Genomic DNA, 26702 nt, shown 5'->3' with positions numbered 1-26702 from the left:
ATCATGCCACTACTACTTAATTTACTTCTGCTACAACAAACCAATTTTTAAACACTGCTACCACCTCTAGTTTAACTAGAACTTTTGTCCAACGAGTACTATTTTTCCTTTACCAGTTATGTTTACACTTTATTTCTACTGATAATGTTCACCAGGAGTGTCAAACTCAATCGCAAATGGATCAGTAAACGAAAAGGAATTTTTGCCAAACTGTTCATAATAGGGAGTATGAATCTGATACGATACTTCATCATAAACTCCCACGGAATTCCATTACTTCAACATTACTTTTACTTTTTTGGCGCCTCTGTATAATTGATGACATCCATAATCTCTGCTCCTTATCTCGCCTTAAACTCGGGAATCTTTACAAGTCAACAGATGAAAATGAACATTAATCTCCTTTTACTTCTGAAAACAACCCTCCTGTGGGCCACGTTTACACAACATTTGGCGGTGCTGGTCTTGGCTCTAGTTTAAAACTAAATCTTTAAAGGGCAACTAATGTGAAAACTCAACTCTCCGGACTCACTCACATGTTTCAAACGTTGAAGTCTTCCTCTCCAAGATGCTGTAAGTCTCTCATCATGACCATGTTTTCAACTTATTACTTTATAAAGTTGCTCTGAAATCTGAGCGAACGAGAGGTTACGAGAGTCTATGATGACGTAATAATGGCTTCACTCCTCCTCCAGGCAACTGTAATCACGCCCCGCTTTGTTTATACAACGAGTCCCTTGGAGGTGGAGACTTTTAGGATTGATGATGCGAGGCATTTGTTTGATAGTTTGTTTGGATGGATGTGTTATTGCTGCTGTACAAAATATTTTCTCCTCCGGGGATCAACAAAGTATCCATCCATCCATCTAGAGGTGAAGATTAATTTAATACACACTTAAATTCAATACGGTTAGTGCTTCTTTTACTACAAATTACTACAATGTATTTCCAATATTATAAAGTTACTTTCAATAAATATTACGACTACAAAACAACTTTTGGCTGCAGAGGAACCAGACGAATAATACATTCTTTAACAAAAGTACAATTAAACCAATATCCTTGAATCCCAATCTACTATTACTAGTACTCCTATGTCAATACTCCCTTGGACTACTTTTATTTCTCTTATTTCTTTTAAGTCAATATTAGCTACTGCTACCAGTACTACCAGGTACTCTGACTAAATACTTCAGAAACACTTTCACAGCCAATATAACTTCAACTGTTAAAATAATAGTACTGCAATTAAGTAAGTAAGTATTTTGTATTTATATAGCGCTTTTCCAGACTAGGGTCACAAAGCGCTTAAACAATCAAAACAATATTCAATAAAGTATATACTTTAAAGGGGAAGATAAAACTGAGAAGTGTAGTAATACAAGAATTATACAGGTACTCGTCCTCCAGCTATTAGTACTACTCTTACCGAGTATATTAACATTGTGGCATCTACTTGTAAGTTAATGCAAGTAGTACTACTGCTACTTTTACTCAAACGTTATTTTCTAATACCATTAGTTTAATTACTACATCCCTCTACCATCAGTTGGATCACAACACTGTACTTCATGAGTATAATCCCCACAAGAGGAGTACAACAAACAAACAGATACTTGTGTTGTTGGAGTCACTGACTCACGGCGACACCTGTGATGATCCGTGGAGAAGGAAGAGCTCCAGTCACCAGGAAAGTCAAGGTTTCTTCCCCCGGAGACTCCCCTTGTTGACTCGGTCCTACTCCACTGACTTTTTCCATTAACCCCTTATCATAATGTTTGTCTCTCCCACACTCCGCCGACACTCACCCCCCTAAATAAAAAATGTAATGCTCGCGTGTGCAACTGCGCCCTCTGCTGGTGACTGGCAACGTTAATTATTTATTTTTTAAGTCGAACTTCTTTTCCCAGGTTGATCTTTGTTTTAAATAATTTATCAAAATAGATTATTAAATATTCTCATGTATTAAAGTGCAGGATAATGTTTGAAGGACACGTGGATAAAGGTACATATGTAGCGCCACCCAGTGGACAGGGCTGGAGGTCATCAGTGCATTTAGACACAGAAGGAATAGATTTCAACTGTAGTTTTACTTAAACTTACATTTTTAGGATGAACTTTGTAGACCTTTGTATAGACTGGACTTTTCATCAGTTTGCTTTGTAACCTGAAGTTTGTTGGTTCTGTTGCTGGACCGCATCTGTGGACGAAACAGAACCATCATCAGCATCTTTGAAGAAGCTTTTGATGAAAGAAAAAAAACAACTTCTTGAGCCAATGATGAAGAATATAATCTTTATTTCCAAACTGAGGTTAAAGCTGGTGATACAGAGGACGACACTACATGATCATCGACACACACAGACTAAAACACCAGAAAATCATCCACTCGCTCCTCGGACGGATCTTAAAATTCCTCTTCAGCGTTGCGGCTCCGGATCGCCTTCAGCTCCTTCAGGCGGCGGACGCAGTCGTCCACGGTGCGCTCGCCGTGCACCTTGTTGTCACGAGTGCGCACGTTGACCGTGTTGCTGGTCATCTCCTTCTCCCCCACCACTGTGGACACACACACACACACACACACACACACAATCAGAGAACGACGACGAGACAAATGCAGCGTCAGGTTGAAGATACCGACCCAGGATGAAGTTGTACTGAGCGATCTGAGCGTTTCTGATCTTCTTGTTGAAGGTGCAGCCGGGGTCCAGGTCCACCTCGGACATGAAGCCGTTGAGGTGGAACTCTTGCTGGACCTGAACACGGAGGGAGGAAATGAACAAATTATTCACTTTGTGCTCAGAAACATTATTCCATAAATTATATCAAAACTAATAATAATTCGAAAAGTCAACGATAACAGTCGTTACTTCTGAAATTAAGAGCTAAATTGGGAAAAACACGATAAATATTATTTTTATTTAGTTTTAATATTTTAATTATAAATATCCAAACGCTCGGACGGAGCTTAATATTTTATATATATATATATATATATATATATATATATAAAAATTAATAATACACTTGAACTAAAAATGTTTTGTTTTTTTTAGCTTTTAAAATGAAATATATATATATATTTTAAAAACTAAAAAAAAAAACTGTCAAAAATGTTTTTATATATATATATATATATATATATATATATATTTCATTTTTAAAAGCTCAAAAAAACAAAACATTGACAGTTTTTTTTTTGAGTTTTTAAAATGAAATATATATATATATATATACATTTCATTTTAAAAGCTAAAAAAACAAAACATTTTTAGTTCAAGTGTATTATTACTTTTTCTTTTACAAATATGAATAATGTTATAATAATAATAACAATAACAAGAGTGTATATAAAATGTGGTTTAATGTGAAGAAAATTATAATTGTCATTATAAATAATTATCCTAAAAATCTGAAACAATAAGGATAAGAAAACAAATGTATTTTGTTAATAAAAGAACAAGGAGTTTAATTAATGACATCTCTTTATTTGAAGGTAATTATTATTTTTAAGATAAATAAATAATATACAAAAAATAACCCAATAGTTTGTTAAATAAATTTGAACTTTTAAAGGTTGCAAAAGAAAATGTTAATAATAATTTTCATTTTTACGCTGCTCCTCATAAGATTGAGTTCAATTAAATTAATCTTGGTATATAAAAATATTGTATATATATACAGTATATATAATATATATATATATATGGCAATTTCTTGTCACATTTTTGTTTCCTACAATTATCCGGCTCCAATTTTGTTTTCAACATCCCGTCTTACTTAACATGTAGTCACTTTCACATGAATTATACTTTAAATTGCGTCAAGGAGGGCTGGAGCGCATCCCAGCTAGCTAGGGCGGGAGGCGGGGGCGACATATTAACAGAGAATCACACACATGGATAATTTAGTGTTGTAGAAACTCCACACAGAAATATAACCCAAATCTCAGCGCTGCCTCAGGCCGGGAATCAAAGCCACAACCCTCTCGTCGTACCTTCTGAGCGAACGCCTCACAGGTGGGTCCCACAGGTACGACCATGACTTGGAGGGGGGAGAGCCACAGAGGCCTGGGGAAAAAAAAAAAAAAAAAAACAGTTCAGAGAGACAGTTGGAGATCAGAAGTCGACACGTGGAGTCAGATCTTCTCACCATTTCCCTCCGTAGTTCTCCGTCAGGATGGCGATCATCCTCTCCACGGATCCCAGGATGGCTCTGTGGATGATGACCGGCCTCTTCTTGTCGTCGCCGTCGTGGCTGAGCAGCAGGGAACGTCAAATTAAACGTGGAAACTCAACCATGTCATGAGTCTTACAATAGATGTAAAATTTAAAAAAATCACCTGACGAAAGTGAGGTTGAAGCGGATGGGCAGTTGGAAGTCCAGCTGGATGGTGGCGCACTGGTGATAGCGTCCGATGGCGTCTTTGATCTCGATGTCGATCTGTTCACAAATTTAAGTAAGTAAGTAATATTTATTTATATAGCGCTTTTCCAGACCAGGGTCACAAAGCGCTTTAACAATCAAAACAATACTCAAAAAAGTATATACTTTAAAGATCAAGATAATACTGAGAACAACACAGGAGTTCCAGAAAATCAAGGAAAAGCCTGAACAAATAGAAACGTCTTAAGATGTTTCTTGAAGGAGTCAGTAGATCCATCAAGTGCAAAGAGAGAGAAGATCGTTCCAAAGCTTAGGAGCAACAGTCTGGAAGGATTTCTCTCCTCTGGTCCTGAACCGTTTTAACACATCATTCTTCTGAGATACAACATGATAAAACTCAGGTCACGAGGCGGTTCAAATCCTGGCCTCACCTTTGGTCCGTAAAAAGCTCCGTCGCCTGGATTCAGAACCCACTTCTCCCCGAACTCGATCAGGCTGTTCTCCAGTTGCTGCGGCAGAAAAGAACAAGAAACCATGTTTTCCTTTTCGCAACGTAAACAACCATCAGGTGCGGGGCAGCAACATTCATCTGGAATCAATCTGCTGAGAGACAAACACTCAATAATGTTTGATGGAAACTTAATGAGGTGAGAAGCTGCTGCTGCTGTTCCACTGGCCGGATGTGTGTGCGTTGCCGTGTGTGTGTGTGTGTGTGTGTGTGTCCCTTCGCCGCCTTTGTGCGACGACACAATGAGAAATTGTTCCGTCAGACAACACCGGTTTATTGAGAGGAGAATTGTTTTGGCTTCCTGCAGCAAAGTGTGACTTGGTGTTTTGTCGCAGTAAATCATTAACACTGACTTAACTGTTTAACGACAAGTGTGTGAAGATTTTTTTATTTGGATATTTTACATTTTTTGCCACCAAAGTCTTCCGTCTTGTGTTACATCATCAGCTCGGATTTAGTCTGTATGGTTGACAATGTTGCACTTAGTTTTTTTTATACTATGAACTATTTGCATTTTAATGCAGGGTTTTAAACCATTTTATTTTTAAATTCACGAATATATAAACAGTCGCTTGGCCATACTACTATTTTCCTTCACCAGCAGGTGTCAGTAGTGAACAATTTTGGTGAAGCCAGGGTTGAGTGATCAAATCACTAACACACACATATCGTATTGAAAGACCGTTGAGTCAATTTCGAACCCAAACTTCAGAATTGGACTCTTGATTAAGAAACCAAAAAATAATAAAAACGTTTTTTTAAATCATCATCTTCATAACAAAAATGGACAAAAAAAACTGTAAAAATATTGGTTTGTAATGCAGTACAAACACAAAAGACATCACAAAGCATTATAAGTTGCTATAATCATCTATTTATTATATTATTAAAAGGTTTTTTTTAAGTACAAGTGGGAAAATTGTCTTGTAATTGCAATTAACAATTGCAGTGTATTCTGTTGAATAAAAATGTTCTACACTTATAAGTCTGTCTTCTACTTGAGGTTCTTATCTGTTAAATAAAAGGTTTTCCTTCACTAGAGACAATCATCGTGAACTGCTGGGACCCGTTTTTCTCTTCCCTTACATAGTGTTATTTAAACTGTAAAGTGACTTGAGATTAAATCATATTTGACACTTTTAATGAAGTTCAATTGAAGTTGCCAAACATGACTTTAAACCATCATAACTTCTTCAATAAAGCCTTATAAATGTTTTATTATCTCTTAATGTGAATTTCGTAAAAACCCTGCATCTTTTGAACCTCATCGACCAAACAAACTTGATGTCATATGTCAACATGTTTTCCAAAAACTAAACTGATGCAAAATCCTCAGCTAACCCCGACAACTCCCACTCTATGAACCAAAAAAAAAAAAAAGGTAATTTGGAGAATAAATGAAGGACTTGATGTTGTAGATGGACCTCCAAGAGCTCCCTTATCGCTGATAGAGAAGAAAGCTCTACTTTTGGCGTTTATATCAAACAAGTGACGTTTAATTTGGAGCTAAGAGGAGCATCAGTCTCTGGAGAAATCACTTTGTCGAAGGCCTGGGCTGGAATCAGAGCGCAATAAAAACTAATTATCGCTCCACTTGGTCCTGTGCTTGTTGCTTTGTTCACACCAGTTTGAAACATTTTTTGGGCTGACGAGGACCGAACCACTACAGTGAATTAATTTGAAGTGACAGAGCGGGCAGGACGTGATAACGCCAGCGCTCGTTCTCTGGAGGAGGAACAGAGTGGGACGTGCAATTCCGCTGAATAAAAGCTGCTCATTAACCGCACAAATTCTATTTACTGTGAGAGAATTGTCTCCAGAATTGAATCCAGATGGTATCGCACATCTTCATTTCGGTAGCTGAGCGGGAGGAGTTTTTTGGGGGGGGGGGGGGGTTACCTTTTCAGCTTGGTCCCAAACTTCGGGGTCCCCCAAGAACTTCTCGGGCCGGGTGGAGAGATTGAGCTTGAATGTGAAGCCGAACACTTCGTACACGGTGCGCAGGAAGTCCAGGCAGCCTTTGATCTCCGCCTCGATCTGCAGTCGGCGTCCCAGAAAAATACAAGTCATGATTATGGGATGTAAGAAAACATTGATATACTTAAATAACTTTTTTTTAGAAGAAACTGAATCAACATAACAACTTTTTGTGTTTTTCAAATTTCTTATATTGTCTATATTTAAATAATTTTTGTGGAAAAATATACGATTTTTATTCAAATTCAGAGCATTTGCCCGTTTTTCTGTTGCAATTAAACATATGGCCGCTAGATGGCAGCAAGAATTGCATTGTGTGTAGCTAAAGGAACAATAAAAGGCAGAAATCCTCGTAAACTGAGGACAAGAGGATACAGTCGACTTCAGCAGCTTTTAAAGCTGATGTTTAGACATGTTTTAGTTTCAAAACAAATACAAGCAGTTACAATTTCGTCAAGAGTCATTTGGTCTTCAAATTCTGCAACACCAGAGTCAAGTACTCGACAATACTACATATATATCCTCGTTACTACGGTAACGCAATTTATCCGATATATCGTACTGTTGCCCCTGTATCGTTATACGTATCATGTTGCTAGCACCTAGTTATTATGAACATTTGTGTAAAGATTCTCCATCTTTTTTCCTTTCAGTCAAACCTAAACACATTGTTCGTCGAGCACGATTTGTTCCTGTGCGTCACCTGGTCCATGGTGCAGAATATGTGAGCGTCGTCCTGCTGGAAGCGGCGGACGCGAGTGAGACCGGTCAGCGCCCCCGACAGCTCGTTCCTGTGCAGGACGCCAAAGTCGGCCATGCGGAGCGGCAACTCTCTCCAGGAGCGCGGGCGATGGTCGAACATCACGCTGGGAACACAGACAAAAAGGTCAACTCGTGAGGTCGAGATTTAAATTGAAACAAAAAAAACAAAACATATTCAGACTGAACTCTGACGCTTTGTGGTGTCATTTTTATGTATTTATTTGAAGTCTCAAAGTGTCCTCACTGAACTGTCAGAGAAGAGAGTCAGATCATATGAATACAAATAGGGGAACTAATAGTGTCCAGGTCTCACCAGTGTCCAGGGCAGTTCATGGGCTTCAGGGCGAAGGTTTCCTTCTCCACCTCGAACGAGAACATGTTCTCGCTGTAGTGCTGCCAGTGACCGGACGTCTGCCACAGTTTACTGTTGTAGATGTTGGGGGTCACCACTTCCATGAAGCCCCTCTTCCTGTACTCGCTCTGAAGGAGAGAACAATCCAATGACATGTGGACTAATTAAGCAAAAACTAAAACTAAAACGGGTATAAAACCAACTTACCCTGATGAACTCGATCAAGGTGTTGTAGATGAAAGCACCTTTGGGCAAGAAGAAGCAGCTTCCTGGACTCAGATCGTGGAAGAAGAACAAGTCCTGCTCCTGAACAACGAACACGATAAATAGTTTTAGTTAAAACTCACCTCATTAAACCAATGTCACCAGCAAAACGCTCCATAAAATGAAAAAAAAAAAGAGCTGAGGTTTTATCTCATACCCGGCCCAGCTTGCGATGATCTCGGTTCTTGGCCTCTTCCTGAAACTTCTCCCACTCCTTCAGCATTTTGGGGTCGGGGAAGGAGATTCCGTAGATCCTCTGGAGAGTCTCCATGTCGGCTTTTCCCTCCCAGTAAGTGGAGGAGTTCTTAGAAATTCGCAGAGCAAGTGGGACATTTTAAGATTCAGAGCAGCACACACATCCCTAGAGATCGTTCAATACCTCTGGTCCACAAACTTTCAAAAGTGCTTATTCTACAACACAAGAGCCTTGAATGTTCCCTTCTCTTTTTTTTAAATAACGGCTTTTCACTTAAGAGTTGTAGAGCTGAAATGCTTTTCTCCCCTCCTTCAGCCTGCATTTGTGCGTCCTCCAATTGGACAGAAGTCTTTTTATAACTTGCAGGGTAAAAAAAAGGATTATGAAAGTCTGAATGGATGCTAATTATGAGATAAATTAAAAATGCCTACTAAAGCAAGCATTAACCGTGAGATGACTCGTCTTTCCAACACTTAATTGAAACAGTTATTTAAAGATATAAACTCACCTTGTGGATCTTGAGGGCCTTGATCTTTCCAGTGTGTCTCACGTGAGGCCCGCGACACAAGTCGATCAGTGGACCACACCTGAAATAATTCAATACAAAAAAGATTAATTCTCATTTGTTTGCATCAGCAAAGACAAGAATATGTTGCATTTAAACTCATGTTTATGCTCAGGCTCACCTGTAGACAGTGGTGGTCGGGGTGGTGACTTTCTCGTTCAGGATGCGGCACTTGAACTTGTTGTACTGTTGGAGAAGATAATAAGATATTGCTCCTCCGGTAAACATCTTTAAAATCTCCATAAAGAGTGGGGGAAAAAAAAAACACCTTGAACATTTCCAGGAGCGTCTCCTTCTTTATCTCCAGCCTCTCAAACGGCTGCTTCTCCTTGATGATTTTCTTGCACAGATTCTCCAGGCCGGGAAAGTCGTTGCTCGACACTCCTCTGCCGAAGACATTTAGGGATAAATTAAGCAAAACTTTACCGGCTGGAACTTCTTTCCCTTCACTCTAAATACTGTCTGGGCAAATAAATAGACCCTGGCTTCAGGGGCTCGAGCAAAGTCAAGATGTCCTTGCTCAAAATATCCGTCTTGAAAGATCAATTTGCTTCAAACGACTTCATTAGACGGATCGTAGAATTAATTAAATGTCTCTCATCTTGTTCTCTTCGGCCGCCTGAAGCAGAGGAAGGGGATCGTAGGAAAAAAGGCCAAATGACAAATGTTTGAGAATCAATTAACTAAATTCTTGAAATAATCATCAACTTGCATCTTCAAAAAGTGCTTCAAACACCCTCAAGGCTCAATCCTGACCACGCAACATTTCTGAGGTTTTTACAGAACGTTAAGGGCAGCGGTCAAATCATTTATTTATTATTTCCTCCAACTCACTCGTTGTTCTCCAGAAACATGTCGTAGTAGAAGCCGCTCTCGATGGGCGGACCGTAACAGAGGCATCCGCCGTACACTCTCTCCATGGCTTCACCCAGGATGTGGGCACTGGAGTGCCAATACACCTGGTGGACGGAAAGAAATCAGACATTTTTATGAACAAATATGGATTAGTAAGTAAGTAATTTTTATTTGTATAGCGCTTTTCCAGACCAGGGTCACAAAGCGCTTAGACAATCAAAACAATATTCAATAAAGTATATATTTTAAAGATCAAGATAATACTGATAACACAACAGGAGTTCCAGAAAATCAAGGAAAAGCCTGAACAAAAAGAAACGTCTTAAGATGTTTCTTGAAGGAGTCAGTAGATCATCAAACACAGAGAGAGAAGAAGATGGTTCCAAAGCTTAGGAGCAACAGCCTGGAAGGATTTCTCTCCTCTGGTCCTGAACTGTGTTCAGGAACCATCAGTAGATTCTGATCCACAGACCTCAGAGTCTGGGGCCTCATGTACAAGGAAGTTCGTGGATCTTCTACTATATATGGTCGAAAACTCAAATCACCGAAAATGGGGTACAAAAGTATTCCTATACAAGTATGAATCTGCACGTGCACCACTTTTCCTTCTTACATCCCTATCAACGTAGAATTAATCGCAGACTTGTTTGTCCCTTTTCATGCCTTAATTTACATATTTCAATCATATTTAAATAAACCATAGTCTGTGATTTTTCTCTCCGTGATCAGAATAAACAGATAAAAACATGAATAAAACTTTATATGCGTTCATTTAAAACATTTCTGACATGGATCACATACTTAAATTTAAATAAGTGCAGACGAGCTCTGGTGTAAATGTTCATATTTTACATACAGGATTATTAACATAAATACTTTATTAAATGAGACGATCAGGGGCTTATTTGAAACGTCTTAAAAAGGAGTTAAATAAAACTGGAAATCGGTAAGTTAAAGCGCCGAGTAGTGACGATGATGCGAAGATGGCCTTTGCTGCTTTCATTCTACAGCTTAATTTTTTTAAAACCTGATGTTGTTCCACAAGAACGTCCTTGACTCTCGTAGAAGACTTTAAGCTCTTCAGACGCTGATCACTTTGTTTGTTATATTATAAAACAAGTTCATAATTCCTTTTCTTTTATTTTTGAATAGTGCATTAAAATATTCAGTATAAAACGATCAATGTTGTCTTAATAAATACAGATAACCAGTTTGGTAAATGAGAATATATTTATAAGTTTGTGAATAATTGAATATCCACTCGTGCAACTACAAAAACTTGTGTGTGTTTGTTAATTTTCTATCAATATTGATTGTAAATGTAACTCTGATATGAACATCTCAACGAGACTAGTGAGGCTGACATGCATCTGCCACTTTCAAATCAGGAAGTCCAACCTTTTTGACACTCTTTTCCTTATCGATACATATGGATTTTGACGTGAAAAAGTATGTTTGCGCATTTTGAGCGTACGACCCCTTAGTACATGAGGCCCCTGGTTCAGTGTTTATACCTTTACTTAGCGCTTCCCTTCATAGATCTCAACAATCGTTACAATTTACTTCAAACTGGGTAGACGAGTTCAAGCCCTGCTAGGCCTGTATGACGAGAATAGACTGCAGTTGGTTAAAATACTCTGATTCAGACCAGAGATCAATCGCGGGAAAAGTCAAGAGTGGATATGAAAGTGTGAATCATGAATCGAGGGGCTTTTTTTGGCTTCTGTCCTCAGGCGTTGCACACGTTCTGCATTTTTAATGGCTTTGAAAACACCTCGACGTGCTCTTCCGTGAATAAATGTCGGCTTTTGTCTGACAGATTCGGCTTCACTCACCATTAATCTGTAATTTTTAGCCGGATAAACATTTTTGTTTTTTTATTCTGTGCTAGATGATGATGGAGGCGTTTTTTCTCTCTCTTTCAGGCAACCTTGACACTACGAAGAAGGCCAGGGATGTTCATCAGCATGAAAGCCAAGAATGTCCTTTCAGACCGTTTTACTGTTAAATAAGTGTCAAAGGGTGATGTATTTAGCGTTTACTAAATTAAAGACAAACTCACTGGCAGCCAATTTAAATCTCAGTATGCGAGTGCTTTTAACAAGTTTTGTTTTTTGTAGCTACTCTTTGTTTAGTCGGAATGTTAATAGGTTTGGATTCATCAGAAACAACCTGGAATGTTTTGAAATGACTATCAGATGCATCATATTAAATGTTTTTATATTTTCAAAAACAGGCGATAAACAGCGACCGTTAGCTGTGGAGACACTTGTGTCCAAAGAAGAGATCCTTGGACAACTTACTGTCCATCATGGATAAAGCCTGCCATCCCCTGATTGAGAAAATTAGAACGCTTAAAATGCCATTTGTTTGGATTTGGAGCGAACTGCACTTATATTCTTATATATACTTTTCATTCTTTTTTATTAATTTAATCAATTTCTTATGTTATAACCCTATTGATTTGATTGACCTGCTTGTCATTTCTATTAAAAGATCTATGTTATTTTTTAATATATATCTATATCTATCCATCTACACCGCTTCCAGAAGTGACAGTAAAACATATAAAAACGACAGTCGAAAAACAACTATTGCCATTTCACAACTAGCTCTCCTTTGAGGTTGGAAAAAATGTATTCTAAATTAAAAAGCAATTAAAATTCCTTTGCTATACCAGCCATATTGATGATAGTCATGTAAATAAATGCATTTAAACTAAACTTAGCCAGCTTTTTATTGTGTAAAGGTCTCTGAAAGAGCTTTTTTTTTTTATACATGATTTACTAGTCAGTCGGCCTCCAACACATGATCCTCTTTTCTATTCACACCAATCTTCTTTATCTCTAAAGTTCTTGGTTCAGCTCAGTCTCTCCTCTCAAACCATCTTTCCTCCCCAACCTTTGTCTTTGACTTAACAGTTCATCTTATATTTCAGAACTTGTCATCTTATCAACTCCCAATGACAACCTCAACTTCTCCCTATCGTTGCTGTTCCCTAAATTTAGGGAAATGATGTCACAGAATGATCTGGAGCTTATAATCTATGTGTTTGTGTCGTTTGAAATAGTTTATTTTCATGTCTTAACAAGAAGGATCTGTCTCGCCTGCAGTTAATACAAAACTCTTCAGAGAGAATTCTGACCCGCTCTAGTAGAAGAACTCACATTTCTCCGATCCTTAAAACTCTTCACTGGCTGCGAGTTTCTTTCAGGATCAATTCCAAAATTCTGGTTCTTACTTTCAGATCTATAACATGGTCAGACCTTCCATCAGTGATCTGATCCAGACTTACACCCCAGCTCGAACAAGATAAACAAGATACACAAAAGTTATTCTAAATCAAACAACTGACAAAGAACAATTATTTCAGACAAATCAGATACATTTGTTTCTGCTATAATATGTCTTTGTATTAGTAATTGAAAGTGAAACAGGTTCAAAACAGCCAGTAGCTGTTACCAGTTATCAAAGTGAAACCTGTGGGAGGAGTCCTTCCTCTAAATACACTTGTTGCATCAGATAAGGGTCACAGACTTACCGCTTGAGCTTCTTCGTCATCAAACTTGAGCAACTGCAGACTGCAGTCACTTTCCAAAGGTCGGTCCAGATCCCAAACGTCTTTGTTGACCTTGGCAATGACTGTATTGTCAGCCAGACCTTGACTGAAGAAAGAAGAAATAAAAAGAATAACAATTATTGACTATTGATCAGAGAGGCGGGGGAGTTACGACGCAAAAACTTCATACCCTTGCAAAGTACAAACTTGAAAAATCAAATGACCTTAAGAAAATACAGTGGTGAAACTGCAGAAAATGAAAAAAAAAATCTATTCCATGATATGTAATTCATTTTCAAATAGAATCAACAACTGAGAAGCTGAGATTCCAACCAAACTGACTACTAAAATTCTTAAAAGCTACATCATAACTCAACCCAGTATTAAAAAAATAACTTCTAAATAAAAATGATTAATTTCCACAGAAACACAGCATGACCTCACTGACCTGATTCCACAGGCCACCTGGTACGGAGTGGACTTCCATGACTCGGCGTCCACCACCTTCCCATCAGGCAGGGTCACTTTGATGGGTTTGCTTTCCTTCGCAGCTCTTTCCGCCGAGAGAGCTTCGTGCTCCGCCTTCAGTTTCGTGTACAAACTGAGGCGTTGGTCGATGTACTCCGGTGATGGTGACAGCTGTTGACAAACAAATCATAGTCTTTGAGGAAAGTATATAAAAAGATTTCTCAGATCTCTAGGATTCTAATTGAGGAGAAAGAAACAATAACCATTTTAATTGAATGCGTGACTCAGAAACTGACCACACGCCGTTCATTTACCGAGGAATAATGACCGTTAAGAATTTCACCGTTAATATTTGATGGTCATTACTCAGAATGAGATCAGTGACCTTCCAAAAAAAAGGGGGGTCATCTAATCTCATTTGCAGCACCTACTCAGAACCTGGCACTCGCTAATGGAGCATTGGGAACAGGCCGTGACCTTCCCGGCACCGTCAAATAGAAAGTGAAAACAAGCGCCATGTGTTGCGGTTTAATTTTGAGTCAACTCAATTAAAAAGTTTAAACAGATAGTCATTTGTTTGACATGTTTATAGTTTGATCACAGAGTGTTTTTAACGCCACATCATCAAAGAAATTCTACAGAGATTATCTAAAGAAAACTGTTGCAATTGCAGCTATTGATGTTCTCTAGTCAAATCTCATCTTTTATTATCAGTAACTTACCTCATTTCTGCCTCCAGAGTCTCCGACGGCGTTCTTCATCTTTTTCTTCCCTCCGTCTTTGCCACCCTCCGAGGCTCCCTGCCCCAAATAAAAATCACAGATACTGGAATGAATGCCAGCTTGTAGATAAGACGACACACATCTCTGAACACGTCTTGCAAAACCATGACGCAATAATTGCGCCATTAGGGATTATCAAAAAAATGTGTATTGAAGCGTTTACAACGGGTGTCGTTGTAAGAACGTCCTTCTTCATTCCTCTATACTCTCCAGTCACTCTTCTCTCTGTCCATCCATCTACCCCCCTCACCCACATCCTTTCTTCCAGCCGGAAACGGCAAGAGGCCATCAACAATGAGTCTGGTTCTGCTCGAGGTTTCTGCCTTCTAAAAGGAGGGGTTTTTTTCCTCGCCAACGCCACACTGTGATTGACTCATTATTGAGTTGCTGGATCCGTTTTTCCTTTCTCCACTATTATAGTCTTACTTAAACTGAAAAGTATCTTGAGATAACTTTGTTATGATAAGTAAGTAAGTAAGTAAGTAAGTCATTTTTATTTATAGAGCGCTTTTCCAGACCAGGGTCACAAAGCGCTTAATCCATCAAAACAATATTCAATAAAGTATATATTTTAAAGATCAAGATAAAACTGATAACACAACAATAAGACAATGTAATTTAATTCATTCAAACAAGCAAGGAAATATTAATTATTAATATTATATACAAATATTAAACTATACTATACTTAAAGTAACGTTTAAACATCATTTTGGAGGGATCAATAAAGTTTATACATCCATCCAATTCAGTAGTTTCATGACGAAAATTACTTTATTGCTGAAAAACAAAAGATTGAACTTTAAACCGAAATACGCGTTCAAAAGAATCACAAATAACGATGACGTTTATTTTAAAGTTTAAGTAAAGATTCGACAGGAAAGCTATTGTTTTTATTAAATAGTTCAATTTCTAAATGTAGTTTTGTGCTCTGGCTGTCAACACACGCCTGTCACAACAAAGCAATGCAACGTGGCACACTGTTCTACACTATATAAACATAAAAAAACATATATATATATAGATATATTTCTAAAACATGAAATATGATATTATTTTAGCAGCTTAGCAGACGCCAGTTAAAAGTATTTCCGTGAGCATGTCAATGCTAGCACCCGCGTGAGTGTAGCATCGCCGCCACCTTGTCAACGTGAGTTTTAAAAGACGATATTTTGAATCACCTTCTTCCCTTCGTTCATCTTCAGTTCGCTCATCTTCCCAACCACGGTCTCTTCGGCCATGACCAGCGACTGGTTCGCCCACAGATAAGGTTGTTCCGAGAGTGAAAAACGCCAGGAAGTGGACTCGACCAGAATGTCCGTGCCGGTGATGACGTAACCCGGATGTGAGCATCCTGATGCAACCTTGCCGAAGCTTACAAACATTTAAATTAAAATACGAAATTATTATTTAAGTTATTTAGTAAATTCCTAATGCAATAAAAGTAAAAACTAATTTTTAATTTTAAAAAGTAACTATTTCGTTTCGTTTCCTTTTTTCCCCCCCACTCAATGCGAATCTATGCAAAAAGTCAAAATAATGAGACAATAAGTAAAACAATTACGTTATTACGATGAAATTATTTTTTATAATTAACATCATTACCACATTACCATAATAAAGCATTTAAATATGTATTTTTAATATTTGTACCTTAAAAATGTATTAAGAAAAAGTCGCAATCTTGCATCACTCTGAAGTCATTTAACTTGAGGTGAATAACTTGTGGTTTGATTCTTGTGAGTCTTGGTTTTCACCCTCATGATGGTTAATGTACTGTTTTCAGTAGCTTTGGGTATAACCTTTGGCTAATTTAAGGTAAGGTAAGGTAAGGTAAGGTAGAAGTTTATTGATCCCTCAGGAGGTAATGTGATGTCATTTTTAACAGAAACAAGTTGAATTCTATTGTCAACTCACACTTTTGACTAGTTTATTGTTCAAAGATTGGGGGAGATGAAAAAGAGAGTGACGGCATGGAAGTACAGGAGCATGTAATTGTAACACCAGAGGTATATCAGAACATACATAGATACATAGATACATGGATACATAGATACATATATACATATATACATAGATACATAGATACATAGATACATGGATAGATAGATACATAGATACATATATACATAGATACATGGATACATGGATACATAGATACATAGATACATGGATTCATAGATAAATACATAGATACATGGATACATGGATAGATAGATACATAGATACATATATACATAGATACATAGATACATAGATACATAGATACATTGATACATGGATAGATAGATACATAAATACATATATACATGGATACATAGATACATAGATACATAGATACATAGATACATAGATACATAGATACATGGATACATTGATACATAAATACATAGATACATGGATACATGGATACATGGATACATGGATACATAGATACATATATACATGGATTCATAGATAAATACATAGATACATGGATACATAGATACATGGATACATGGATAAATGGATACATGGATACATGGATACATAGATACATAGATACATAGATACATGGATACATTGATACATAAATACATAGATACATGGATACATGGATACATAGATACATGGATACATGGATACATAGATACATGGATTCATAGATAAATACATAGATACATGGATACATAGATACATGGATACATGGATACATAGATACATGGATACATGGATACATAGATACATAGATACATAGATACATGGATTCATAGATTCATAGATACATAAATACATAGATACATGGATACATAGATACATGGATTCATAGATTCATAGATACATAAATACATAGATACATAGATACATGGATACATGGATACAGTGGATACATGGATACATTGATACATTGATACATAGATACATGGATACATGGATACAGTGGATACATGGATACATTGATACATTGATACATAGATACATGGATACATGGATAAATGGATACATGGATACATGGATACATAGATAGATAGATACATGGATTCATAGATTCATAGATACATACATACATAGATACATGGATACATGGATACATAGATACATAGATACATGGATACATGGATACAGTGGATACATGGATACATGGATACATGGATACATAGATACATGGATACATGGATACATGGATTCATAGATAAATACATAGATATATGGATTCATAGATAAATACATAGATACATGGATACATAGATACATGGATACATGGATACATAGATACATAGATACATAGATACATGGATTCATAGATTCATAGATACATAAATACATAGATACATAGATACATGGATACATAGATACATAGATACATGGATACATGGATACAGTGGATACATGGATACATGGATACATTGATACATTGAGACATAGATACATAGATACATGGATACATAGATACATGGATACATGGATACATAGATACATAGATACATGGATACATGGATATATATATACATAGATATATAGATATATAGATATATAGATATATAGATATATAGATACATAGATACATAGATACATAGATACATAGATACATGGATACATGGATATATATATACATATATATATAGATATATAGATATATAGATATATAGATACATAGATACATATATACATAGATACAAAGATACATAGATACATAGATACATGGATAGATAGATACATAGATACATATATACAAACTGTAGATACATAGATACATAGATACAAAGATACATGGATACATAGATACATAGATACATGGATAGATAGATACATAGATACATATATACATAGATATATAGATATATAGATACATAGATACATAGATACATAGATACATAGATACATATATACATACTGTAGATACATAGATACATAGATACAAAGATACATGGATAGATAGATACATAGATACATATATACATAGATATAAAGATATATAGATACATACATAGATACATGGATACATAGATACATAGATACATGGATAGATAGATACATAGATACATATATACATAGATATAAAGATATATAGATACATACATAGATACATAGATACATAGATACATATATACATAGATACATAGATACATATATACATAGACACATATATACATACTGTATATACATAAATACATAGCTACACAGATACATTGAATCTTGGGTAAAACCTGATTAACTTCACCAGCAATGAACCCAAAAACCTCTTCTAAGTTAAGAAAGTCTAACAACACTGACGCCTCAGGTCGACCAGATGCTTCACCGACCTTTGGTATCGAGATCCAATTAATCTCCGACAAAAACACGCACATTCTTACGCCTGCTCCCGAAGAACGGCGCTCGTCGGCGAAAGTACAGTCGGAGACGCTCTCCATTTTCTGCTGATGAGATTATCACCCAGAAGGAAAATAAGACAGACGTCAGATACTCTCAGATCAGACGGCGAAAAGAAAGTCCGCGGTACATTCTCATCAGTTCCACATCAGGTGGTTCCTCTCACGCTGCCGCTCCGAGGCCCTCGGGGCCCACAGCTGCTCCGGCGTCAGCACCTCCAAAAACTTCTCTGCAAAAGTTTTTGGATTCTGTCAGACAACGTTTGTGGAGATCAAACACCAAGAAAAACACTGGAAAGTATAACGTTGAACTTGAGGGTCTGGATTCTCCCGCTGCTCTGTTGCCACTAGCAACTACCGCTTCTCTGCACTATTTATCCTTTTTTTTTTTACCGTTACTCACAACTTTCTTCTTCCAATGGCAAGAAATGCATTGTTTAGTATTCCTTAGATGTTCCGGGTCACTCTGCACCTCAAAGTGGTCTTGTACTTCTTATTCTCCGTAGCCATGAATAAAAGATGTTTCATTTGCATTCGGGTTGTTTGAGTTTCTACACACTAAGTGCAATGATCGGCTTGTAGAGTAAACAGACGTCAGGTGAACACAAAAGATAGATGTGGAGAAGAAACCAAAAAAGGATTTCTGTCTAGTTTTCGGTTCTTTTTCACAACGGTGGTCCCTATAATAGGACCAGGGACCGGTATCTGTGAGGCCTGATCATACTGGGCCGCACAGTTGTGTTGATTGTTACTGGGACACACAGTTGTGTTGATTGTTGAACCCGAATTTTAAAGTTTATCCTGAAAGAAACTGGAAGCCAGTGAAGAGTTTTAAGGATCGGGGAAATGTGAGTTCTTCTACTAGAGCAGGTCATTGTTGTTTAGACACCAAAATAAACTGTTACAACAGTCTAAATAAGAAGACAAAAACGCACAAAGTTGTGTTGATTGTTACTGGGACGCACAGTTGTGTTAAATCTTACTTGGCCAAACAGTTGTGTTGATTGTTACTGAGACGCACAGTTGTGTTAAATCTTACTTGGCCAAACAGTTGTGTTGATTGTTACTGAGACGCACAGTTGTGTTGATTGTTACTGAGACGCACAGTTGTGTTAAATATTACTTGGCCAAACAGTTGTGTTGATTGTTACTGAGACGCACAGTTGTGTTGATTGTTACTGAGACGCACAGTTGTGTTAAATATTACTTGGCCAAACAGTTGTGTTGATTGTTACTGAGACACACAGTTGTGTTAAATATTACTTGGCCAAACAGTTGTGTTGATTGTTACTGAGACGCACAGTTGTGTTGATTGTTACTGAGACGCACAGTTGTGTTAAATGTTACTTGGCCAAACAGTTGTGTTGATTGTTACTGAGACGCACAGTTGTGTTAAATGTTACTTGGCCAAACAGTTGTGTTGATTGTTAATGAGACGCACAGTTGTGTTGATTGTTACTGAGATGCACAGTTGTGTTAAATGTTACTTGGCCAAACAGTTGTGTTGATTGTTACTGAGACGCACAGTTGTGTTAAATGTTACTTGGCCAAACAGTTGTGTTGATTGTTACTGAGACGCACAGTTGTGTTGATTGTTACTGAGACGCACAGTTGTGTTAAATGTTACTGGGCCAAACAGTTGTGTTGATTGTTGTGGAATGTGTTGTGCAAAGGATCACACTATCCTCATAGTAAATACACATTTTTGTAGTAAATGCTCATTTGTTAGACATAAGGGTTTCAAACATGACATGTAGAGGGCAGTGTTGCACACGTCAGACAGAAGAAGAAGATGTTTGTGGGTCATTGACACAAGTTGTGTTTTCATTGTTTGAATCAAAACAATGACCTTAAGATTCTTTATATCACACAAACTTAAGGTGAGTTTAACTCTTAGTTTCACTCCCTTGATGATGATGGTGCAGGTCGACCATGAGAGACTCAGAGAAGAGCAACATAATAGTTTTAAGAAGACAAGGTTGGAAAATAAGCTCCTTCAAACCAGCAGGTGGTTTGTTGTACAGTGATGTTGAGAGTAAATCAATGATACCAGTAGGCCCGAAAACAAATGTGTTTGTGGTATCCCTTGTGTTGTCTCTGTGTCAAGGTGGACCGAACGCCCGAAAAACAAACGTGTTTGTAGTATCCCTTGTGTTATCTCACAGTCAAGGTGACCCGAAAGCCTGAAAACAAATGTGTTTGTGCTATCCATTGTGTTGTCTCAGAGCCAAAGTGACTCGAAGGCCTGAAATCAAATGTTTTTGTGATATCCCTTGTGTTGTCTCAGAGCCAAGGTGACCCGAAGGCTTGAAAACAAATGTGTTTGTAGTATCCCTTGTGTTATCTCAGAGCCAAGGTGACCCGAAGGCTTGAAAACAAATGTGTTTGTAGTATCCCTTGTGTTATCTCAGAGTCAAGGTGATCCGAAGACCCGAAAACAAATGTGTTTGTGGTATCCCTTGTGTTGTCTCAGAGCCAAGATGACCTAAAGGCTTGAAAACAAATGTGTTTGTGGTATCCCTTGTGTTGTCTCAGAGCCAAAATGACCTAAAGGCTTGAAAACAAATGTGTTTGTGTTATGGCTTGTGTTGACTCAGAGTTAAGGTGACCCGAAGGCACGAAAAACAAACGTGTTTGTGGTATCCCTTGTGTTGTCTCAGGATCAAGGTGACGCGAAGGCCCTGAAAACAAATGTGTTTGTGGTATCCCTTGTGTTGTCTCAGAGCCAAGATGACCTAAAGGCTTGAAAACAAATGTGTTTGTGTTATGGCTTGTGTTGACTCAGAGTTAAGGTGACCCGAAGGCACGAAAAACAAACGTGTTTGTGGTATCCCTTGTGTTGTCTCAGAGCCAAGATGACCTAAAGGCTTGAAAACAAATGTGTTTGTGTTATGGCTTGTGTTGACTCAGAGTTAAGGTGACCCGAAGGCACGAAAAACAAACGTGTTTGTGGTATCCCTTGTGTTGTCTCAGGATCAAGGTGACGCAAAGGCCCTGAAAACAAATGTGTTTGTGATATCCCTTGTGTTGTCTCTGGGTCAAAGCTTCCATAAATACATGCGGTGGTGGAGGTCGACACAAGGGATACCACAAACACATTCGTTTTGAGGGCTTCGGGTCACCTTGACCCTTAGACGACCCGATGTTTAAAAAAAAGACTTGTACAAACATGGCGTCACGTGACTACGAAGCGACTGATGCAAGTATGCAGATGATCATCACAACAAAGAGCAGATCACCATCACGGCTCTGATTGCTCTTCACAGCCGGAGAACCGGAGGTGACGCTCGTCCTACATTCGCTGGGAAAACAGCCGACGAGGTGTACATTTCAATTATTGTTGAAAGGCGTTTGTTAAACTTCAGACACTCTCGGAGGGAATTCACTCACGCAGAGCGAGTTCCTGCTGCTCCGGCTGTATAAGAAGAGCTTTTTAAATAATTAACCCGGCACCACAAAAGCTACACACCGTGTTCTACTTCTCCGGCTCGACACTGCCGGGTCTGAACAACGGCGAGCAGGTGAAGAGGAAATGAAAGAGGAAGAAAAAGAATCGCGCTTGAGAGACTGTTTTTGTTTGGAGGATCGATGTGTTCGCTTTCAATCAATAATAAAACAACAACAAAAAAGGTTCTCAGTATGAAAAGTGCAACAGGATTTACTACTTTTTGAATCCACAGGAGAAATAATGAGTTATTCAAGATTATTAACTGAGTTTACGACTGTGGGCGTGAATGCAAATACCAGCCTTAAGGGATGACTTTTTAATAATAATAATACCAGTAAAAAATAGTTTTATTTAACATTTTTAATGTTGAAACTTGGATTTTTATTAAGGAAAAGTTATTATTTTTCAAGCGTTATATTATTATTTTTTAATTATTCATTATAAATCATCAATTAATTATTATTTTCGATTCATTTTTATTAAATAATAATAATTATTTATATATTCTAAGGTTATTTTTATTTATTTAATATTTGTATTTAATAATTTGTATATTGAAAGGTTTTATTTGTTTTGCTTAAAAAATAAATTAGAAAATACTACTATTATTATTATTATTATTATTATTATTATTATTATTATTATTATTATTTTATTAGTTTAGTTTTCTTATTCCAGTAATTACAAATAACATTTATTTATTACATTATTTTTTTCAATTCCTTGTCTTTTTAAATTCAATATTGGCTTCAACCTTTTTATATTAAATGAATATTAAACAATATTTGTTTGGGAGGTTTTTATTTTTTAAATGATTTTAAATTAGAATATCAAACTGTTTACATAATAATAAATTAAGTAGTTTATTTATATATATATATATATATGTATATATATATATATATATATATATATATGTATATATATATATATACTGTATATATACTTACTACTTAATCTTTTCTTTTAATTGTATTTAATTAATGATAAAAAAAAATTAAAAAAAATCAACCTTTTAATTTACAGGTTATTGAATTTAATTATTAAAAAAAAAATGTAATTGTAAAAGAATAAAAGAAAATTTCAATACAAAAAAGCTCAACATTTTAAATTATAAATTCAATTTTCTGCGTAGAGATCATGGTTGATTATGATTTAAAGCTGTTCAAAATGTAAAAAAAATAAATAAATCACAGAGAGGAAGAAGAAAAATTAGGGTATTTCTTGATTTTTGTAAGATTCCGAGCCAGACTCTGAGGTCCTTCATCCTGAGAAACCGAGACAGTATGAAGTGCGTTGGTCTCCGTGATGGACTGTGGTGGACGGACCATCAGTCAGAGACTCATCAGGACTTGTGTTGCTCTTTTGTGTCTAATGTTGATCAGTGTGTGACCTTCACAGAACAACCTGGTGTCACCGTTCATCATCTGTGGGACCGTAAAGCTTCTCATGATGAACCAACATCTCTGCAGCTGTTCAACTGTTGTGAACGAGTGAATCTCCAGCATCAGATCCATAAAGTCTCATCTCAGGGGTTGTTAAAGAATTGTAGGAAGTGTCATTTTATTACATTCACATTATGTCGGGTATAAAACTATGTTAATATTATGATTTTTGTGACCCTGCAGTATTTTTTTTACCGCTCTGAAACAGACTAAATGAATCCAAAAACAGTTTTTACCATAATATAAATCTAAAGAATTTAAAGTTGTAATGTTTATATGGAAACTTTAAGAATTTGGTCACTTTTCAAAAGTGTTACAGAGAAGTTTAGTTCACCTGAACTGTTAGCGACTAGCTAAGCTAGCAAGTATACCATCCTGTTTAACATGTACCTTATTTTAAATATATTTAAAATAATCATTATTATTGAAGAAAACAAAAAACAACTTGATTCAAATGATATATCTAGGACATGTTACGGGGTGCTACGGTTAGCATGCTAATGCTAATTTATTATTAGAAATGTTGTTTCTGCCTTGAGACCTTGAGAAATTCAATTCAATTATTTGAAAATAATGATCAAATTCTTAAAACAAATCTATTTGAATGTTTTTTACTTTTTTTGAAACCCAACAACTAAATTCAAATGATTTCTATGCAACGTGTTACGGGGTCGTATGATTCAGATAGCTACTAAAAGGAGGTAATTGATTATTAGAAATTCTGTGTCTGCCTTGAGACCTTGGCTCCTAGTGACGACATCTGCTGTTTGTGGTGTCACTTAAAAAAAAAACAATGTCTTCGCAAAAGCTGGAATGTTAATGTTATGGGGTGGTTTGTAGCTTCATGACGGTCATAAATCTTGACTTTTTCACATTTATAAATTCCCTTTTTAGCATTTTAAAAGTATTAAATGTATAATTTCTATAATAAAAAAGCCAACTGTTCCATGATGGAGGGCGTGATGGATTGTGGCCAATTTCAGGTCTTTGAGTGAGAAAAAAAAACAAAAAAGTTTTAATTTAACATTTCAAACGTTGAAACATTCAATTTTTTTTTGTTTTTTTTAGGAATCGATTATTATTTTTAAATCATTTGATTCAATAATTTGTTTATTGGGAGTTTGAATGAGTTTTTGCTTGATATATATATATATTTTTTCTTTTAATCAATCAATTAGAATATTCTAATACTTTTTACTTTTTATACTATTCCATTAATCCACAAATACATTTTTTTTTTTTATTTATTTATTTGTAGCCATACAGAAATGTTGTGGGTTTAATAGAACACTTTTATACTGAATATAAAAGGCTACAAATGAACAAATATTAAATGTCTTTTTACATTATTGGAATATGAATATCAAACTGCATGTGTAAAAAAGGTCATTCATTTTTATTTCTTTTTTAATTATACATTTTTTGTTAATGTTCCAAACACAGATGATTGATTTCACTCATTAAATAAAACAATTTTAACCCTTCAATGCGGAAATTATTGAATTAAAAGTTTAGCAAAACCTTAAATTATTGATAAATACGACAGGAGCTCATTTTATTGCAGTATTTAGACATTGAGAAATTGTCCAGGAGACCTTGAGTCTCTTGAAAGGCGCTTTTAAATAAATAATTATAATTATAAATACATTATTATTATTGATTGTTGTTTGTAAAAAATGACGAAAAAAATGTATTACAATGACATTGATTCTACAACACTTTAGATACACTTCATCCTTTTTAAATGAAATTTCAATCCGTTTTTAATTTTTGTGGATTGTGTTTGTAAAGTTTGAGGCACTTGTCGATCAATTTTAAGGTCGAATTGGTGATTTAAAAAAAAATCAAATAAATGTTCGTAATCGACTGATTTAGTGTGAGAAGTAAAATATGGAGGCTCTTTATTGATGTCAGGGGAGCAGGGATGGTGTGGAGAGCGAGGTCGAGGCCTCTGGAGTGGATTAATCGTCGCCAGAGAGAGATTTATGTTCACGTCAAACTCCTCCTGCAATTACTAGGACGCACTTTAAATAATTCATGGCGGTGGCCGCTAGGTGTCAGTAGAGAATCCTCGCTGAGAGTCCTGCGGTCTCTCCTCCCACGAGTGTTTTTTTGTTGTTGCCTCTGACTCTTGTCACCTCCATCAGAGACCCTCAGAGAGAGAGAGACCCTCACAGAGAGAGAGACCCTCACAGAGAGAGAGAGAGACCATCACAGAGAGAGAGACCCTCACAGAGAGAGTGAGAGACCCTCACAGAGAGAGAGACCCTCACAGAGAGAGTGAGAGACCCTCACAGAGAGAGAGACCCTCACAGAGAGAGTGAGAGACCCTCACAGAGAGAGAGAGAGACCCTCACAGAGAGAGAGACCCTCACAGAGAGAGAGAGAGACCCTCACAGAGAGAGAGAGAGACCCTCACAGAGAGAGATACCCTCACAGAGAGAGTGAGAGACCCTCACAGAGAGAGATACCCTCACAGAGAGAGAGAGAGACCCCCACAGAGAGAGATACCCTCACAGAGAGAGAGAGAGACCCTCACAGAGAGAGAGAGAGACCCTCACAGAGAGAGTGAGAGACCCTCACAGAGAGAGATACCCTCACAGAGAGAGAGAGAGACCCCCACAGAGAGAGATACCCTCACAGAGAGCGAGAGAGACCCTCACAGAGAGAGAGAGAGACCCTCACAGAGAGAGAGAGAGACCCTCACAGAGAGAGAGAGAGAGACCCCCACAGAGAGAGATACCCTCACAGAGAGAGAGAGAGACCCTCACAGAGAGAGAGAGAGA

General features: G+C 36.9%; 1 protein-coding gene across 1 annotated transcript; it reads right to left on the bottom strand.

Annotated features, from left to right (window-relative positions):
* Window positions 1–2281: 2281 nt before the first annotated feature.
* tars1 (threonyl-tRNA synthetase 1) lies at window positions 2282–16003 on the bottom strand. The gene is made up of 19 exons (XM_087788587.1): window positions 15856–16003; window positions 14615–14692; window positions 13873–14063; window positions 13407–13530; window positions 9845–9969; window positions 9279–9396; window positions 9132–9196; window positions 8954–9032; window positions 8407–8553; window positions 8193–8291; window positions 7947–8113; window positions 7575–7737; window positions 6794–6931; window positions 4818–4895; window positions 4343–4443; window positions 4153–4257; window positions 3998–4070; window positions 2642–2756; window positions 2282–2556 (listed from the first exon to the last, which is right to left on the bottom strand). The coding sequence occupies exons 1-19, from the start codon at window positions 15913–15915 to the stop codon at window positions 2408–2410; spliced, it is 2175 nt and encodes a 724-aa protein (XP_087644713.1). The 5' UTR covers window positions 15916–16003; the 3' UTR covers window positions 2282–2407.
* Between the last annotated feature and the right edge of the window lie 10699 nt (window positions 16004–26702).

Source organism: Callionymus lyra, chromosome 1, assembly GCF_982586985.1.
Source record: "Callionymus lyra chromosome 1, fCalLyr1.hap1.1, whole genome shotgun sequence".
NCBI classification, from domain to species: Eukaryota; Metazoa; Chordata; class Actinopteri; order Syngnathiformes; family Callionymidae; genus Callionymus; species Callionymus lyra.
This window is presented reverse-complemented; position numbering and strand designations above follow the sequence as displayed.

Excerpts from the sequence above, each read along its gene's own strand:
- tars1 (XM_087788587.1), bottom strand. The coding sequence starts at position 15,915 with ATGGCCGAAGAGACCGTGGTTGGGAAGATGAGCGAACTGAAGATGAAC. Across the intron at positions 13,531-13,872 it reads CAGGTGGCCTGTGGAATCAG|TCAAGGTCTGGCTGACAATA; the intron begins GTCAGTGAGGTC and ends TTCTTTCTTCAG. Across the intron at positions 8,292-8,406 it reads ATCATCGCAAGCTGGGCCGG|GAGCAGGACTTGTTCTTCTT; the intron begins GTATGAGATAAA and ends TTCGTTGTTCAG.